Source organism: Ceratotherium simum, chromosome 3 (assembly GCF_057802395.1).
Source record: "Ceratotherium simum simum isolate JZ-2026a chromosome 3, ASM5780239v1, whole genome shotgun sequence".
Taxonomy (NCBI): Eukaryota; Metazoa; Chordata; class Mammalia; order Perissodactyla; family Rhinocerotidae; genus Ceratotherium; species Ceratotherium simum.
Window position 1 is genome coordinate 37,495,781 of NC_141902.1, and position 20,837 is coordinate 37,516,617.

Genomic DNA, 20,837 nt, shown 5'->3' on the forward strand with positions numbered 1-20,837 from the left:
TTCTGCAGATAATCCCCTCATTATCTCATATTTAAATCACCATTTTAGCTTCATAATTGTGGCCCCTTTTCTAATTTCTCCTACTCTTGTAATGTTACTTGATTAATCTTTATTATTATTTTTTTTTGTGTGAGGAAGATCAGCCCTGTGCTAATATCTGCCAATCCTCCTCTTTTTTTGCTGAGGAACACTGGCCCTGGGCTAACATCCGTGCCCATCTTCCTCCACTTTATATGGGACGCCGCCATAGCATGGCTTTACAAGCAGTGCGTCAGTGGGCCCCTGGGATCTGAACCGGCGAACCCTGGGCCGCTGCAGCGGAGCGCACGCACTTAACCGCTTGTGCCACCGGGCTGGCCCCTGATTAATCTTTTTTTATATCTTTACTTATCATAGATGAGATACTCTCAAATTAAAGAACCAATAGTGACTCAAGCAGATGGAATCCAAGGTCTTTAAATTTATATTTAAAGCATGCCCTTCTTACTTCTCCAGATATCTCCATTTATTCCCAATACTGACTTTATGTTATAGCTCAGTTTCCTCTGGATAACCTCTCCCACTTTCAAACTTTATTCAATACTTATTTCCCTCTCTCTTGGAAAACTCTTTCTTTCGAATCTTATGGTCCCTTCAGAGTCCCACCTTCTGAGGCTGCTCCATTTGACTTCCATTCTTGGAAAGTGTTTACTATCCATTTTTGGCAGCTGTAATATACTATACTGCTTTGTATTGTTAGTTAATTTTTCATTTATGTACTCTTTCTTATTAGAGTATAAATTATTTGTGTCAGGGACTATTTTATTATTCTTTATATCAGACATAATGCCTTATATAGTTTTTATTGACTAATCATTGCTCTGAATTGTGGTTTATTATCCAGTATTTCCTCTCTGTTCTAACTGTTCAATCTTAACCCTCTACCTTTCCTAGCTTTTTTTTTTTTTTTTGAGGAAGATTGGCCCTGAGCTAACATCTGTTGCCTCTTTTTTTTGCCTCTTTTTTTTTTTCTCTGTTTTTTTTTCCTCCCTGAAGCCCCAGTACATAGTTGTATGTCCTGGTTGTAGGTCCTTCTAGTTCTGCTATATGGGACACCACCTCAGCATGGCTTGATGAGTAGTGAGTAGGTCTGCTCAGGATCCGAACTGGCGAACCCCAGGCTGCCGAAGTGGAACGCACGAACTTAACCGCTATGCCACCAGGCTGGCCCCTTCTGGCTCTTTATAGAGTCATATTTTACACTTTTTTTGAAGTACTCCCCAAATTATATATGGTATTATTCTTCTCTGACTAATGTTACCTGTGGAATTTTTCTTTAACTTTAAGATTCTTATTTCTATATATTTGTGTATGTGTTTAGTTTGTTCAATACTACCGTATACATATAAAATAATAGCTATCATTTATTGAGTGCTTACTATTTCTAAACACTTTACACTTAAGACTAATCAACCTAATAAGATAGGTACTATTATTATCCCCATTTTACAAATGAGGAAACTGAAAACAGAGTTTAAATAGCTTGTCCAGTGTCACTCAGCTAGTGATTAGTAGAGCTGCATTTGACCCTAGGGAGTCTTGTTCCAGAGCTTTAAACTGCTTTTCTATGTTGTCTTGGAATTTGTTTCTCTAGTTTCTACATGTTTTGTCCCTCCTGTTATGTTATCAGGCAGAAGCCTAATTATTTCTATTCTTTTTCTTTCTGTTTAACAAACCCTCAAACTCCAGTGAAGTTATCTAGATTGATACTAAACACTAAATAAGTGAATAAAAATGGAGGTGATACTTGTTCATTTGGCTGTTAATCACTATTGCTTACACTAACATTTTCTGTTTAAATTTCAGGGCATTTGAATCTGAAATTCGATTTTACACTGGAAATGACCCTCTGGATGTTTGGGATAGGTGGGTCTTTTTTATTTAACAAGGGCAATAGAAACTTAACAGATGAGTCCTTATGGCCACACTTCTCAAACTGAGGTATATGGAGCAGTGTGTCAGAGTAGAAAGTGGTGTCTTGGGGACACAGAGACAGAATAATCAGTGTATCTTCCTGAGGTGTTCAGGACTGAAGAAATTTCAAGTTTTTGGCGTGAAACTATGAGCTACACCCTTCTCTCCCCATCCCTATTATTTCCCAGAGGTACATGTTAGCTATACTTGGAAAAGTTTCAGGGATACAGCCTTAGGGCATGACATTGAGAACATTTAAATAAACATCCTTTCAATATATTAGACATTTCTGCTTAAAAAATTCCAGAATGGGTCTCAGAGCAGGAACAACAGTACACGTTTGTCTGGCCGCACACCTAGTTGGGTGAGCAGCGTGGGAAAGGTTGCAGAGAGACCAAAGAAAAGACCCAGAGACAGCAAACGAGACATATAGATTTATTGGGAGTTACTTACAGGGAGGTCCAGTGGTGGCCAGCTGGACAGCAACATGCACCCGCAACCGGGGGCGGGGAGGGGGTTTCTTATATAGGCAGGGGACACAAAGGCTATATGCTTACCAAGAGGAGCTGTCTCAGGTACATCCAGTGTTCCCAGGAACCGTAGTTCACGTGCAGGGGCTTTATATCCCTTTAAGATGTGATGTTCTTTCAGTGAGATAAGGTAAGATCCAGGCTGGCCAGGCCCTAGATTGTTACAAATCCCAGCAGCTGGGCGTCCTGCCCAGAAGAGAGCCGGAAGGACACATGGTTGCAATGGGCTTGTGGGCTCTTGCTGAGCAAGCAAGGCCCAGGCCCTACAACGTTAAACTTTAAAAATATTCTTTTCCTTTTCTTCCCATTCAGGTATATTAACTGGACAGAGCAGAACTATCCTCAGGGTGGGAAGGAGAGTAATATGTCAACATTATTAGAAAGAGCTGTGGAAGCACTACAAGGAGAAAAACGGTATTATAGTGATCCTCGGTTTCTCAGTCTCTGGCTTAAATTGGTAAGTCTTGCTCAATCTGAGAAATATTTGGTTAAAATATTAAACCAAGAGTATTTCTCTAGAGGTAGCTGGTACACCAAAAAATGGCAAAACCTGAGCCATTTAGTAGATACTGAACATTTAATAAATACTCAGTATTTGTTAAATTAGGTTCTACTTTAAAGATAGATTTTAATATCAAGTTTTTTTACTCCTTTAAAAGTGATCATAAGTCCTGTATACCTCTCCATGGGAGTGGGTTATTTTAAACATAACTGGGCCATTCAACTGTATTGGAAGAGGATATGTAGGAGCCAACACATGGCAGTAGTACAATTGTTTGAGAAAAAGATTTTGTAGATGACTCTGGTATCCTTTTCTCCCCTTTTTGAGAATCATTACCATAAAAAAATGTGTTTAATTCTTCATCTGTCTTTGGGCTTCTATTACCTACTATGTTGCTACATCCAAAAATATCTGCCTGACCACTTTGTACTTCTCACTTGACATGTAATTCTTTTATTCCTAGACCACTCTTGAGGATTTTTGTGTGTGTGTGTGTGTGTGTGTGAAGAAGGTTAGCCCTGAGCTAATATCCGCTGCCAATCCTCTTTTTGCTGAGGAAGATTGGCGCTGGGCTAATGTCCATGCCCATCTTCCTCTACTTTATACGTGGGACACCTGCCACAGCATGGCTTGATAAGTGGTGCGTAGGTCCGCACCCGGGATCCGAACCTGTAAACCCTGGGCTGCCAAAGTGGAGCGTGTGAACTTAACCACTATGCCACTGTGCCAGCCCCAAGGATTTTTTTATGAAAACATCTTCATAAAAAATAATGACCAGAGTTTCTTAGACGTTAATTTCATTGCTTTTATCCTAAAAGAGATGAGAAAAAGTGATAAATATTTAGAATAGAATGTTAGATAATAGATAATTATATAATGAATAATTACTTATAAAAAATAAAATAAATTTTTAAAAATATAAAAAATAGTAATTAGATAACAGATTAGATAATTCTAAATAATAGAATATTTACAACAACCATTGTAACATGATAAAATATTGCCATTTGAAATTGATAAAATATCTGGCTAAAATATATCTCTTGAGGAGAGCTTATCTTAAACTTCAAATAGTTACTAACATGGGAAATTAGGTGAATCCTTAAGGCATAATGTATCTTGATTTCCACAGAATATTTGACATATCTTGGCATCCTTATTGACAAGTTGGAGAAATTACCTTAGGGATATTAGTTACAGGAATTTATACCAAAGATGGCACCCAAAAAATGCTAAATAGATTTGTTATCGTGGAGACTATGGTTCCTGCTGGTATACTAATGGATTTTGTTCTTCAGTCTATCGTATTTAATTATCCTAAATAATATTCTTATATGTGATTTATTAAAAAGTTGGACTACATAAACCTCTAAAGTCACTTTTAATCCCAGGATTCTAGATTACATTTAATTGGAGCTATTAAAAGTAACAATTAATTGGAATAATTTTTCTGTTCACTGGCACTAACCTGGTGCTGGTACTGAAGAGCAATGACAATATCATAAAGTAAAAAGTGTAGTCTAGACCAGTGCTATTAAAAGAATGGTCTGCAGACTGTTCAAGATAAGTACAAAAATTGAGAGTAAGCATTTAGAAATTTTGTTAACAATTTGGCATTGCCACAACATCAAAGTGCATCATCTTTTTTCTAGTAACTTCTATTTTTTTTTTGTAGTTTTTAAAAATATCAGTCAACAATGGAATGGAAACTTAAAACACACACACACACCCCCAAACTTGCCCCTTCATCATAGTTAATCTGAGAATTACTGATCTAGACAACCCTCAGATTCAAATGATCAGCAATAATCTGAATTTTGTGCGTGGATAACAGAGTGCATATTAAACTTTTGCTATTTTTTTCTTTATGGGATGGTCAAGAGGAGTAATAATAGATGGGTTCCTCATACTACTCCTTTCTTTTGCTTTGCGGAAAAATTTCTGCAGTCAGAATTATTTTTATAAGGGATAGCTACAATCTAGCTAAAGGAAAAATTTGTTTTCAGAAGATATCCAGTATTTTTAATTAAAAGTGTAAAATTGTTTTAGTTTGGCTTTTTAGGGGTTACCAAAAAGATTTGTTTAACTTTTGGATCTATTAATCTATGTTGTCCTTTTATTTATGTTATTTCTTAAGCGCTCTTGTTCAGCACTCTCTAATAACCTGATCTTTATTGGCTGTCCCATGCTGCACCAGAGCTATTCAGAAAGCCATTAACGAAGTAAAGTAAATGTTAAGCTTTATTTATGTAGTAACAGATATCAAGGACTGGATCTTATACTGGTAACACATTCAGAATTATAACTGCTTGAAACACCATCACATATGGGAAAACATCACCAATTTGGATAACCAGAAAAACCCATTTACTGAATTACTGCAAAATTAAACTATAAAATACTAATTGTTTTTGTCAAAAATATAAATGGAGCATTTCATTTATTCAACCTTTTTCTACCAGAGCCTGGCTAGGGACTGGCATATAGTACATAGCAATGTTTTCTGCCTTTGTGGAGCTTAGTTTATTGGGGAAGACAGATGTTACACAACTAATTGAAAGTGTAACAAAAGCGAAAGAGAGAAAAGTATTGAGTTGTATGGGTATACATACAAGGAGAACTTAACCTAGGCTAGACAATCAGGGACAGACAGATATGAAAGAAAATATGTCTAGTAAATAAACAGGAGAAAATGTTAGCCTCCCTAGTAGTAAAAGAACTCCTAATTAGAACACTGAAATGCCATTTTTATATGAAATTAGAAACTTTTAAAAATAAGTATTTTCTGTGAAATTAGTATTTGGAAATTACTACTAGCATTTTAAATTTGTACAACCCTCTTAGAAAGCAATTTGTTACTTTTTAACATAGTTCTTACTTCTAAGAATTTATCTTAAGGGAGTAATGTAAAACGTGAAAGGTCGTATGCATGAAGATATTTATTATAGAATTATTTATAATTGGGTAAAATTAGAAGTTGTTTATCCAAAAAGTAGAGAAATAGTTAAATGATGGACGATCTACTAGATGCAACATTATTCATCCATTTAAAAATAATAGTGAAGAGTAAGCAGCACCATGGGAAAATGAATGATGTACTGGTAAGTGGAATAAAAGCAAATTTTATTATGATTAAAACTTTATAAATGATAAAAATCCTTTTATCCTGTGTAAAATGATATAATATGTTCCTTTTTTTTTCTTAAGGAAAAAAAGACTGAAGAGAATATATCAAACTGTTAATGGTGCAGGATTTTTAGCGATTTTCCCCTCCTCTCCCCCCCACTTCTTGCTACTAGAATTATCTGCACTGTATGTGGTCTTATAAAGTCCCTTCTAAAATACAGATTTTTTCATGTCGTTCTTTTGCTTATACTCTCCCATCCCAATACACATGCATTGACTATCAGGTAAATTTAAAATTGATTAGCTTGACATTCAAGACCTGTCACACCTTTCTTTCCAAACTCATGTTTTGCCTGCACCCCCACCCCCCGGCCTGCCCCGCCCCCTGCCAACTTTTAGTCTTCTCTATCTTTGCTTATGCTATTTTCTTTTTAGAATGCCCTTCCTTTCCCATTCTCTACCTGATGCAGGTCTGTTCCTCCTTCAAGGCCACACTCAAATGTCATACCTTCTTGATGTCTTTCCTCCCCATCCCTTTTTCTTACAAATTAATCTCTTACTTTTGTCTACTTTTTAGGTCCTCCCAGTATAGTTCTTATAACATTGTATTATAATAGATAACATTTTTTTCAATGCAAAATCTCCATATGGTATCTCCAATGACTGTTTGGCACATAATAGACACTCAATAAGTGAATACAAATTGGTTAACTGTTCATGCTTTTAATTTGTTACAGGGACATTTATGCAATGAGCCTTTGGATATGTACAGTTATTTATACAACCAAGGTATTGGCGTTTCACTTGCTCAGTTCTATATCTCATGGGCTGAAGAATATGAAGCTAGAGAAAACTTTAAGAAAGCAGATATGATATTTCAGGAAGGGATTCAAAAGAAGGCTGAACCCCTGGAAAGACTGCAGTCCCAGCACCGGTAAACTGCTTCTCTGGAGCTTGTCTTAGCTCTTTAAAACTCAGTAGAGATAAATGGTCGTTTTTGCATCTGAATAAAGTACTCTCCATGGATTGGCAAGTTTACTTAGTTACTATTCAATTTTTTAAAAGACATATTTAAATATTTTTTATTTAACATACAATAAAATCCACTCTGGTGTATGGTTCTGTAAGTTTTCACAAATGAGTAGAGACGTGTAATCATTACCTTGATCAAGACAGAGGATAGTTCTATCACTTCGTGAGGGATAGTTCCATTCCCTCATGCTGTCCCTTTGTAGTCAACACCTACTCTCACTCCCAGCCCCTGGCAGCCACTGATCTATTCTCCAACCATATAGTTTTGCCTTTTCCATAATGTCATATAAATGGAATCATGCAGTATGTTGCCTTTTGCTTCTGGCTGCTTTCATTTAGCATAATGCATTTGAGTTGTAGGTGTTCTTTATATATTCTGAATATGTCTTTTGTCAGATATGTGATTTGTAATCTTTTCTCCTAGCTTAAGTCTGGTCTATTCATTCTTTTTAACAGTATCTTTTATAGAACAAAAGTTTTTAATTTTGAAGAGATCTAACATCAGTTTGTTGTATTGATTGTGCTTTTGGTATATCTGAGAACTCTTTGTCTAGCCGAAGGTCACAAAGATTTTCTGTATTTTCATCTTGAAGTTTTATAGTTCTACTTTTTACATTTAGATTTGTGGTCTGTTTTGAGTTAATTTTTGTAGAAGGTATGGGTCAAGGTTCTTTTTGTTTTTGCATATGAAACTCCATTTGTTCCTGTGTCACTTGTTGAAAAGACTTTCTGCATTCAATTGCCTTTGCACCTTTGTCAAAAATCAGTTGATTGTTATTTGTGTGGGTTTATTTCTGTTACTCCATTTTGTTCTCTTGATCTATGTATCTGTTCATTAGTGTATACCACACTATCTAGATTGCTGTAGCGCTATAGTAAGTCTGGAAATCAGGTAATATGAGTCCTCTAACTTTTTAGAAGACTTTTTGTTCTTTTTAGCTCTTTGAGTTCCTTTGACTTGCTGTATATATTTTAGAATCAGCTTTCTGGGATTTTGATTAGTACTGTGCATGAACATGGTACAGTAGTCCTCCCTTATCTGCAGTTTTGCTCTCCACAGTTTCGATTACCTGCAGTCAACAGTGGTCCGAAAATATTCAATGGAAAATTCCAGAAGTAAACAATTTATAAGTTTTAAATTGCGCACCATTCTGAGTAGCATGATGAAATTTCATGCCATCCCACTCCATCCCACCTGGGATGTGAATCATCCCTTTATCCAGCGTGTCCACGCTGTATATGCTATCTGCCCGTTAGTCACTTAGTAGCCCTCTGAGTTATCAGATCGACTGTCCCCGTATCACAGTGCTTGTGTTCAAGTAACCCTTATTTTACTTAATAATGACCCCCAAGTGCAAGAGTAGTGATGCTGGCAATTCAGATATGCCAAAGAGAAGCCGTAAAGTGCTTCCTTTAAGTGAAAAGGTGAAAGTTCTCTACTTAATAAGGAAAGAAAAAAATCATATGCTGAGGTTGCTAAGATCTACGGTAAGAACGAATCTTCTATCCATGAAATTGTGAAGAAGAAAAAAGAAATTCATGCTAGTTTTACTGTCACACATCAAATATGTATTTATAGGAAAAACCATAGAATATATAGGGTTTGGTATTATCCACAGTTTCAGGCATCCACTGGGGGGTCTTGGAACATAGCCCCCACGGATAAGGGGGGACTACTGTATATTTCTGCGTTTATTTTGGTGTTTGATTTCTTTGAGTGAGCTTTGGTAGTTTTTGTCTTTCAAGGAATTGGTCCATTTCATCTAAGTTGATGAGTTTATGGTCATAGAGTTGTTCATAGTATTCCTTTATTATCCTTTTAATGTCTGTAGGTTATGTAGTGATCTCCCCTCTTTCACTCCTGATGTTGATAATTTGTATCTTCTCTTTTTTTCTCTCAGTCTGGCTAGAAGTTTAGATTTTATTGATCTTTGGTTTTATTGTTTTTTCTCTTAACTGATTTTCTGTTGTTAATTTTATTAATCTCTGCTCTTTATTATTTCCTTTGTGCTTGCTTTGGGTTTAACTTGCTCCTCTTTTTCTAGTTTAAGGTGACACCTTAGATCACTGATTCTAGACGTTTCTTTTCTAATATAAAAAATTTCCTTCTAAGCACTGCTTTAGCTGTATCCCACAAGTTTTAATGTGTAATATTGTATTTTCATTTTCATTCAGGTCAAAATATTTTCTAATTTTCTTTATGTCTTCCTTTTGATCTATGGGTTATTTAGATGTGTATTATTTAATTAGGAAATGTTGAGAGATTTTTCAGGTATCTCCCTGTTACTGATTTCCAATTTAATTCCATTATGATCAGAGAACATAATTTGTATGGTTTTAATTCTTTCCAATTTATTAAGGTTCTTTTTATGGCCCAGAATATAGTCTATTATGGTGAATGTTCTATGTACACTTGAAAAATATGTGTTTTCTGCTGTTTGGGAGTGGAATGTTCTATAAATGCCATTTAGGTCAAATTGATTGGTAGTCTGTTCTGGTCTTCTGTTTCCTTGCTGATCTTCTGTCTGCTTGTTCTTTTTTATTTTTATTTTTATTTATTTATTTATTTTGTGAGGAAGATCAGCCCTGAGCTAACATCTGTCGCGAATCCTCCTCTTTTTGCTGAGGAAGACTGGCCTTGGACTAACATCTGTGCCCATCTTCCTCCACTTTATATGGGACGCCGCCACGGCATGGCTTGACAAGATGTGCCTCAGTGCACTCCTGGGATCCAAACCCCGGGCCACTGCAGTGGAGTGCACTCACTTAACTGCTGCGCCACCGGGCCGGCCCCATTCTGTCTGCTTGTTCTATCAGTTAATCAGAGAGGAATTTAGAAGTCTCTTTTATTGGGAATTTATCTGTTTCTTCTTTCAGTCCCATCAGTTTTGCTTCATATATTTTGAAGTTCTGTTGTGGGATGCATACACACTGAGAGAATTGATCCTGTTATCATTATATAATGTTCATCTTTCTCTCTGGTCATACTCGTTCTGAAGTCTACTTGGTCTGATATTAATACAGCCACTTCAGCTTTTTTTGTTTGCATGATATATCTTTTTCCTTTCTTTACTTTTTTTAATAGCTTTAGAGTTGTGCAACCATCACCACAGTCTAATTTTAGAACATTTTTAACACCCGAAAATGAACCTCATACTCATTAGCATTCACTCTTCATTCCCACCCACCCCAGTTCCAGGCAACCACTAATCTGCTTTCTCTCTCAGGATTTGCCTATACTGGACATTGCACATAAATGGAATCCTATATTATGTGGTCTTTTGTAACTGGCTTTTTTCACTTAGCATAATGTTTTCAAGGTTCATCTTAGATGAACATAGTTGCAGCATATATCAGTATTTCATTCCATTTTATTGCTGAATAATATGCCATTCTATGGATATACCACATTTTGTTTATCCATTCATCAGTTAATGGGCATTTAGGTTATTTCCACTTTTTGGCTATTATGAAATAATGCTGCTACAAACGTTCTTGTAACAGGTTTTTGGGTGGATTTCCTTTTACTTTTAACCTGTCTATGTCTTTATATTTAGAGTGGGTTTCTTATACACAGCAAATAGTTGGGTCTTGTTTTTTTCTCAGCTCTCACAATATCTTTTGTATGGTATATTTAGAACACTTAGTGTAATTATTAATTTTGTTGGATTTAGATTTACTATTTTTTATTTGTTTTCACTTCTCTGTCTTTTGTTCCCCTGTTGCCCCTTTCCTGCCTTCTTTTGGATTATTTGAATATTTTTTAGTATCTCATTTTAATTTATTTTATTGGCTTTTTTGTCTTATTTTTTTTAGTGGTTGCTCTAGGGCATATAATACATATAGCTCACCTTTGACAGTCTACTTAGAGTTGATATTTTACCATTTCAAGTAAAATATGGAAGCTTTATAACCATATAGGTCCCTTTATCTTCCCTATATTTTTAGTATACTTGTCATATGTATTACATCTACATACATTGAAAATCCCCCAGACAATGTTATAATTTTTGCTTTCAACAGCCATACATATTTTAAAGAATGTAGGAGAAAAAGTGTTTTGTGTTTACCATTTCTGTTCTTTCTCCATTCCTGAAGTTCCAGATTCTCCTCAGTATCATTTCCCTTCAGCCTAAAGAGGATTTTTTTTAGCCATTCATTTAGAGTAAGGCTTAGCCAATAAATTCCCTTAGTTTTGCTTCATCTGAGAATGTGTTCATTTCCTCTTCACTCCTGAAAGATATTTTCACTGGATGTAGAATTCTGGGTCAATGATTCTTTTCTTTCAGCACTTTAAAGATGTTGTTCTGCTATCTTCTGGTTTCTGATGAGAAATCTGTAGTTATTTGAATGGTTCCTCCCCTATATGTAATATGTTGATTTTCTCTGGGTGCAGTTAAGATTTTTCTCTTTAACATTGGTTTTCAGCAGTTTTATTGTGATGTGTCTAGGGTGATTACCTTTGCATTTAATCTATTTGGGGTTTACTGGGCCTTTTTTTTTTTTTTTGAGGAAGATTGGCCCTGAGCTAACGTCTGTTGCCAATCTTCCTCTTTTTCTTTTTTTGTTCCCCAAAGCCCCAGTACATAGTTGTATATCCTAGTTGTAGGTCCTTCTAGTTCTTCTATGTGGGATGCCACCTCAGCATGGCTTGATGAGCAGTGAGTAGGTCCGTGCCCAGGATCCGAACTAGCAAACCCCAGGCTGCCAAAGGAGAATGTGCAAGCTTAACCGCTACGCCACCAGGCCAGACCCTGGGCCTTTTGAATTTGTAAATGTATGCCTTTCACAAAATTTGAAAAGTTTTCAGCCTTATTTTTACAATACTTTTCTGCACCTATGTCTTTCTTTTCTTCTAGGACTTCAGTTACACATATGTTAGACCTTTTGGTATTATTCCACAGGTCCCTGAAGCTCTGGTCATTTTTAGAAAATTTTTAACCTTTTTTCTTTCTGTTCTTCATAGTAGCCAATTTCTATTGATTTGCCTTCAGGTCATTTACTCTTTCCTCAGCCATCTTTATTCTGATCTTGTAAATTTACCATCCAGTAAATTTTTTTTTTCCTCTGAAGAGGATTAGCCCTGAGCTAACATCTGTTGCCAATCCCCCTCTTTTTGCTGAGGAAGATTGGCCCTGGGCTAACATCGTGCCCATCTTCCTCTATATGGGTCGCCACCACAGCATGGCTTGATAAGTGGTATGTCGGTCTGCGCCCGGGATCTGAACCTGTGAACCCCAGGCTCCCGCAGTGGAGTGCATGAACTTAACCACTGTGCCGCTGGGCCAGCCCCATCCAGTAAATTTTTTAATTTCAGATATTATGTTTTTCAGGTCTAAAATTTCCATTTGATTCTTTTTTATAGTTTCTGTTTCTCTGCTGAGAACTTCTATCTTTCCATTCATTTCAAATGTTTTTACCTTTATCTCATGGAGCATTGTTATAACAGCTACTTTAAAATTTCTGTCTGAAAACTCCAACCCCTGGGTCATCTTGATGTTGGTATCTGTTGATTGTCTTTTCCTTTGAGAATTGGTCACATTTTCCTGTTTTTTTGTGTGTCAAGTAATTTTGGATTATATTCTGGACATTTATCCTGATGTTATGTCATTAGACTCTGGTCCTGTTGGTTGATATTCTCTGGAGAATGTTGATGTTTTTATCTTAGTAGGCAACTACCTTCAGATATCACAAGTTCTTTCTCATCTTATGTGGGTGGTGTTCTAGTGTTGATTCAATTTTTGAGACCTTTGGGTCTATCCCATGTGTGTGTTGCTCAGCAGTTAGTCTGGGACTTGAGCAGTGGTTTATGTCACAGTTCGGTTCCAAACACCTTTTCTGTGCCACTTGGGGTCTTCCCTGTTCGTGCATAGCTCAGGAGTGAGTCCATGGCTTGTGCCAATTCATGTACAAAATTAGGAGATCCCCTTTTCAGTTCATCCTCTCCAGTATTTCTCCCATACTCATTGGCCCTCAAAGTCCCCTTTTCCCAGTCCTCTGGCTAGAAAAATTAGGTTTCTTGAGGAGTTTTAGCTTCCCACACCACAGGTGCAACAATTCAAAACCATGAGAGAAAAGAGAAGAAGGAAAAAAACAGGAAACAACCCTGCATGGGTTGTTTCTTCAAGTTTGACTCCTCTCCACAGTCCACTTGCTTTTGTTTACTATTCAGAGGCCTCAGTTGCTTTTTTGTATGTTGTCTAGAGTTTTTCATTCTAATCAGTGAGAGAGAGGGAGCTATTGTGAGCTTGCTCTATCTTGGCCAGCACTTACAGTTTATTCAGGTTTTTTACCCTTTTGACTATACTTAAAACTTTGGCAGCAGCACAGGAAGTTTAGTCTTCAAACTTCTGCCAGCTTTGCTGGAGTAAAATGTCGTGTTGGATGCAACTTCGTTTCATATGGTTCAGGAAGAGTGGTGGGGGTAGGGGCAGTGTGTGTAGAGAGAGAAAGCAAGACATACAGACAGTGATAAATAGATGTGGCAAGATATTAACAGTTGGTGAATCTAGGTGAAGGATATATGGGTGCTCATTTACTCTTTCAACTGTCTTGTAAGTTTAGAAAGTTTTATAATAAAAAGTTGTTGGGAAACTGATCTTAATGCATTCTATAATCTTAGTCACCCTGATCTGATCCTCACATCAACCTAATGGTACTCTTCAAAGTATTTTTAATTGGTCAAACTTGGACGTTTAAAGGGGGGCTGTATCATTTTAGCCAAAACTTTCTCTGATGTCAAAGTGGCTTTCTTGATAAGATAAGAAACACTTTTTTGGGCTATTTCTATATATTTCTTCTCCCATCCTACTCTTCTCCCTTGTTTGTTTTAACAAATTGGAAATTTTTAATCTGGTGAGTAGTGTTTGTCTCACCAAAAGTTAATCGTCCGTTCTCTTGATTTAGACAATTCCAAGCTCGAGTGTCTCGGCAAACCCTGTTGGCACTTGAGAAAGAAGAGGAGGGGGAAGTTTTTGGATCTTCTGTACCACAACGAAGCACACTGGCTGAACTAAAAAGCAAAGGGAAAAAGACAGCAAGAGCTCCAATCAGCCGTGTAGGAGGTGCTCTCAAGGGTAAGTTTGTTAAGTGTCATTATGGGAAGCTCTTAGTCTCAGGTGGTAGGCAAATTATGTAAGGAGATAATATATAACTATATATGTGGACACTGTCCTAGTTTTCTGAGTACTAGGTAGCAAAAAGAAGAAAGTCTAAAGAGAGCTGAGATCACAGTGTGCACTAAAGCCAAAACATGTCAGCACTTTTAAGTCTTAATTAAGAAAAACCTAATATATAGGAAGCATCAAGAGTTTCTGAGGTTAAGAGTTGTTAGTTGAAAGAAGATGTGCGATAATACAGCAACTATTGTCAAAGTAAGGCTTACATGTACCAAAGCCTCAGCAAATGTAGTAACATGGTCTTCAGCTTTTTGGGGTCAGAAATCAGACTCTTTGTACACCTAAAGATGATCAACAATAAGCTTTTTTTTTTTAATTCACTATTTTTTAGGAAAATTTTAGGTTCACAGCAAAATTGAGTGGCGGGTACAGAGAGCAATAAGTTTTCGTTAACTAAATTTGTAGGAGTTAGACATGTAGGCCAGAATTATCAACTTATCAATATTCAGAATGTTCCTTGGAGATCCTAGAATTAGGGTATAGGGAATGTATATGTAGTCCTAAAGAATATGTCATCTAGATCATGATGAAGCTTGATTGTAATAAGCAGCCCTACAACAGAGAATACCCCTAATAAATGGGCTAATTTATCTTCTCTAGATTCAGCACATTTCAGCTGATTTCTATTGAGAGAAAATTTTAAACTTAAAAATGAAGATTTAGGGGCCGGCCTGGTGGCATAGTGGTTGAGTTTGCGTGCTCTGCTTCAGCGGCCCAGGGTTCGCCGGTTCAGATCCTGGACACGGACCTACGCGCTGCTGATCAAGCCGTGCTGAGGCTGCGTCCCACGTAGAAGAACCAGAAAGACGTACAACTATGACATACAACTATGTACTGGGGTTTTGGGGAGAAAAAAAGGAAAAAAGGAGGAAGGTGGGCAACAGATGTTAGCTCAGGGCCAATCTTCCTCAAAAAAACCCAAATAAATAAATAAATTTTAAAAAATGAAGATTTAGGTTAGGTTAGTCTCTGATATAACTAGACAGTGTTAGAATGATGACTGAAGGAAGATGTAGAATTTTTGTGGGGGCGTATCTGAATAAAAGTCTGAAGGTGAGGGAAAGGAGAGAGAGTACAAGTAACAAATACAGAATGGATTAAAAATTATTAATTTGATCCACTAAGGTTTTTTTAAAAAAATTTTTTTTAAATCTCTGTTTTTATGATAATAGAAGTAATCTTGATTTGGGGAAGAATTAGGTATATCTTATCTGATATCTAAGTTGATAATTAAAGATTTTACGTGAAGTTTTAATATTTTTCTCCTAGCTTCAAACCAGAACAGAGAACTCCAAAATCCGGTCCCTCAACAGATGCAGAGTAATTCTAGAATTACTGTTTTTGATGAAAATGCCGATGAGGCTTCTAGAGCAGAGTTGTCTAAGCCTACACTCCAGCCGTGGATAGCACCCCCTGTGTCCAGGGCCAAAGAGAACGAGCTGCAAGCAGGTCCTTGGAACACAGGCAGGCCTTTGGAATACAGGGTAAGGACTCTTAGATCCAGTGTTTTCGCCAACATAACAAAGACTTCAGATTTAGAGTAGAGGAATATTTTTAGCACTCTTTTAATTCGTCTTGAATAATTAGGCATGGTCTGTATATGTTGTATCAGAGTGTAAAACTGTGGTAATTTGTTTTATTCTTCATTACCAGCCTCGTGGCAATACAGCTTCTGTGACAGCTGTATCCTCTGTGCTTCCCAGTTTTACTCCGTATGTGGAAGAGACTGCACAACAGCCAATTATGTGAGTCTGATTTCCAAATATTTTGAAGTGGGAATTATTAAGAGTGGGCAAGTGCACCTATCCTACTGCCCAAAGGCATTTACTTTATGGGGATGAAAGGAACCAGACAAAGTTTTCTGTTACCTTTATGTCTATATTCCTTTAAGTATGTTAGGGCTAAAAGACCATTTGGTAATATTTTTATTAAGGAATAAACTTAATAAGTTTATATTTACATTGCTGTGGTCAAAGATAATCACTGTGATTTAAGTGAAAGGTTCTACCTTTGATATTGACAGTAATTAGAAATTATGATAGTTTTTCCTCTTATCCTGCTCTTTCCTTCTATATGTCATTTTCTTTTTCTTCCTAACCCTTAGCATTTCTGTTTATAAGATAAAGTATGACAGGTGATGATTAGATAATCAGACAGTCTGAGGTTTAGTCTAATACGTAACGTTGCGGAGTTCTACTACTAGGTTGTATTCAGTGTCTTAGTGCAAGAGTTTCTCGTAACTAATCTATAACCCCTCACTATGTGCTGGTACTATAGGAATGCAAAAATAGATAAGATTTAGAGGAAAAATTCTGTCTGATAAGAGCTCAAAACAAGGGAGGCTATTCTTAAGAAAATCATATGAGCCTTTCTTTACAAAGGATTACCTGAAGAAATTGAAAGCACACATTTATGGAAGTTTAATTTTTCTAATGTTTCAAGTCACTTATGGAAATAATTCTGTCAAAATAAATATGGTATAGAAAATGTTGAACTTTATTTTTATTTAAACTCTTTTTCATGGCTATCTTATTTGACCTCTCTGCAATATTTTTCTTTAGTTTGTGTTTTTCTTAATGATGTATTCCAGGGGCTCTTCATAGATTAAGAAAATCAGCTAAAATGTAATAGTGTTTGTAAATATTTTCCCCTAGTTTGTCACTTGTCTTTTGACCTTGCATAGCAGTAACCATTATAAATATATTTTTAATTTTTATACAAATTTAACAGTCTTCTTTATGGTTTCTATGTCTCCATCATTCTTTGCTGGGGTTACTGCAACCTAACTAATCTCCCCACCTCTAGTGTTACTCATCCCCATTCATTCTCTATGTTGTCACAGGTCTAGATGCAAATCTGATCATGTCATTTTCCTAATCAGAATCCCTTGCTAGTTCTCCATAACCTTTGGGATGAAATCTGAAACTCCTTAACATTAATTATAAGACTGTTCATGATCTGGCCTCTGCTAACATCTCCAGTTTTCTCCTCTACATGTGGTCATACTAGACTGTTTGCAAGTTCCTGAACTTGTCTAGAATAGCCACCCTTTGGACATTTGGGTTGTGTCTGCTTTTTTGGCTATTATGAATAATGCTTCTATGAACATTTGTGTATACTCTTTTGTGTGGACATATGTTTTCATTTCTTTTGGGTATATACCTAGGAGGGGAATTGCTGAGTCATATAGTAACTTCATATTTAACATTTTGAGGAACTGTCAAACTGTTTTCCAAAGAGGCTGCACCATTTTACATTCCCACATGGCCATAATGAATGAGAGTTCCAGTTTCTCCACATCCTCACCAGCACTTGTTGTTATCTGTTTTTTTGGTTATTGCCATCCTAGTGGGTGTGAAATGGTATCTTTTGTGGTTTTGATTTGCATTTCCCTAATTACTAATGATGTTGAGCGTCTTTTCATGGGCTTATTGGCTGTTTGTATATCTTCTTTGCAGAAATACCTGTTCAAATACTTTGCCTATTTTTCTGTTGGATTATTTGTCTTTTTATTGTTGAGTTTGTAAGAGTTTATGTATTCTGGATACAAGTCCCTTATCAGATATATGATTTGCAAATATTTTCTCCCATTCTATGAGTTGTCGTTTCACTTTTTTGATATCTTTTGAAGCCCAAAAATTTTTTTGATTTTGATAAAGTGCAGTTTTCCTGTTTTTTTCTTTCGTCTCTTGTGCTTTCAGTATTATATCTAAGAACGCTTTGCCTAACCCAAGGTGATAAAGATTTACTCCTACATTTTCTTCCAAGAGTTTTTTGGGTTTTTTTTCCCCCACAAAGCCCCAGTAGATAGTTGTATGTCACACTTACACATTCTTCTAATTGCTGTATGTGGGACGCGGCCTCAGCATGGCTGGAGAAGTGGTGCGTCGGTGCGCGCCCAGGATCCGAACCCGGGCCGCCAGTAGTGGAGCGCGCGCACTTAACCGCTAAGCCACAGGGCCGGCCCTCTTCCAAGAGTTTTATAGTTTTAACTCTTATGTTCAGGTTTGTGATCCATTCTTAACTAATGTTTTTGTATGGTATAAGGAAGGAGTCCAACTTCATTCTTCTGCATATGGATATCCAGTTGTCCCAGCACCATTTGTTGCAAAAATTTCTTTCCCCATTAAATGGTCTTGTCACCCTTGTTGAAAATCAATTGACCGTACTGTATGGGTTTATTTCTGGGCTTTTAATTCTATTTCATTGATCTATATGTCTGTCCTTATGCCAATACCACACAGTCTTGATTACTGTAGATTTGTAGTAACTTTTGAAATCGGGAAGTGTGAGTCCTCCAACTTTGTTCTTCTTTTTAAAAATTGTTTTGACCATTCTGGTCCCCTTGCAATTCCATATGAATTTTAGAATCAGCTTGTCAATTTCTGTAAAAGAGCCAGCTGGGATTTTGACACAAAGTGTGTTGAATCTGCAGATCAATTGAATGGCTATTGCCATCTTAACGATATTAAATCTGATCCATGAACATGGGATGTCTTTCCTTTTATTTATATCTTCATTTCTTTCAACAATGTTTCATAATTTTCAGAATACAAGTTTTGCACTCTTTTTAAAAATTAGACTATTTTTTAGAGCAGAAAAATTGTGCAGAAAGTACGTAGAGTTCCCATATATTCCCTCCTCCCCACCCTGCCCGCAGCTTTCCCTATTATTACTATCTTTCATTAGTGTGGTACATTTGTTATAACTGAACCAATATTGATACATTATTGTTAACTAAACTTCTTAGTTTACATTAGGGTTCACTTTAATGTGTTTTACAGTTCTGTGAGTTTTGACAAATGAATAATGTTATATATCCATCATTACAGCATCATACAGAATAGTTTCACTGCCCTAAAAATTTCCTCTACTCCACCTATTCATCCATCCCTCTCCAAAATCTCTGGTAACCACTGATCTTTATATTGTCTTTATAGTTTTGCCTTTTCCAGATAGTCATATAGTTGGAACCATACAATATATAGCCTTTTTAGACTGGCTTCTTTCACTTAGCAATATCCATTTAAGGTTCCTCCATGTCTTATTGTGGCTTAATAGCTCATTTCTTTTTAGTGCTAAATGATACTCCATTGTATGGATATTTACCCATTTATCTATTAGAGGACATCTTGATTGCTTCCAAGTTTTGGCAGTTATGAATAAGGTTGCTATAAACATTTGTGTGCAGGTTTTTGTTTGAACATAAGTTTGCAACTCATTTAGCTGATTATATTGTAAGACTAAGTTTAGCTTTGTAAGAAAGTACCCAACTCTCTTCTAAAGTGGCTGTACTATTTGCATTAGCACTGGCAATGCATAAGAGTTCCTGTTGTTCCACATCCTTGTCAGCATTGGATGTTGTCAATATATTAGATTTTAGCCTTTCTAATAGATGTGTAGTGGTATCTCATTGTTGTTTGATTTGCAATTCCTTAATGACATATGATGTTGAGCATCTTTTCATATGCTTGTTTACCGTCTATATATCTTCTTTGATAAGGTGTCTGTTCACACTTCTTTTTTAAAAATTTATTCTGAAGTATTTTATTCTTTTTGATGCTATTGTAAATAGAATTGTTTTCTTAATTTTCAGATTGTTTATAGCAAGTGTATAAAATACAATTGATTTTTACATATTGATCTTGTATCCTGTTTCTTTGATGAACTCATTTATTAGTTCTAATAGTTTTTTAGTGGATTCTTAGGATTTTCTATATATAAGATCATGTCATCTGTAAATGGAGATCATTTTACTTCTTCCTTTCCCATCTGGATACCTTTTATTTCCTTTTCTTGCCTAATTGCCCTGGCTAGAACTTCCAGTACAATGTTGAATAGAAGTGACAAGAACAAACATCCTTGTCTCATTCCTGATCTTAGCGGGGAAGCATTCAGTCTTTCATTGTTAAGTATGATGTTTGTGATGTAGATGTCCTTTGTCAGGTTGAGCAAGTTGAGGAAGCCTTTTCAGCAGGTAGATGCTTGTACCCTACCGTTAAAGATTCTGATTCAGTGAATCTGGGGTAAGGACCAGGTATCTTTAGGTGTAAAAATGTACATAAGAAAATAAAAGGTATATCAGTGATTGCATCTGCCCTATCCTGATTAAGGTACTTTATGCTTCATTCTTTTCAAACTTACGTTACCACTCTCATTCGTCCCCCTCAGCTGAGAATCTTGAACTTCACATCATCAGTTCTCTAAATGCAGTATTCCTGACTCTAATTCTTTTGGGTGCTTAACAGTGGAAAATGGACTATATTACATGGGTTAATTTTCTTTCATACACTGGGTTTGATTAAGATATAATATTAAGATTTATTTTCACCTATAAGGAATATAAGCTATTTGATGACTCTAACTTATGGCTAATTTCCTTATAACAGAGTAGTACTCAGAACATAATTGTTGATGACCCATGTAAATTATTTTTAGCCTCTTTTCTCAATCTTATTTGCCTTTGTTTTTTGAAATTGATCACATATAGTCTTGCTACTGACATTGTCCCTGTTT

At 36.2% G+C, this 20,837-nt stretch overlaps 1 protein-coding gene across 2 annotated transcripts in view; it reads left to right on the top strand.

Annotated features, from left to right (window-relative positions):
• The window catches only part of BUB1B (BUB1 mitotic checkpoint serine/threonine kinase B), a 56,875-nt gene that overhangs the window by 12,390 nt on the left and 23,648 nt on the right, over positions 1–20,837 (top strand). For both annotated transcript variants that reach the window (XM_004421406.3, XM_087425091.1), the window contains 6 exons: positions 1,846–1,905; positions 2,796–2,940; positions 6,849–7,045; positions 14,050–14,219; positions 15,591–15,805; positions 15,975–16,066. In XM_004421406.3, the coding sequence (XP_004421463.2) occupies positions 1,846–1,905; positions 2,796–2,940; positions 6,849–7,045; positions 14,050–14,219; positions 15,591–15,805; positions 15,975–16,066 (879 nt within the window). The remainder of the gene's footprint in view (positions 1–1,845; positions 1,906–2,795; positions 2,941–6,848; positions 7,046–14,049; positions 14,220–15,590; positions 15,806–15,974; positions 16,067–20,837) is intronic.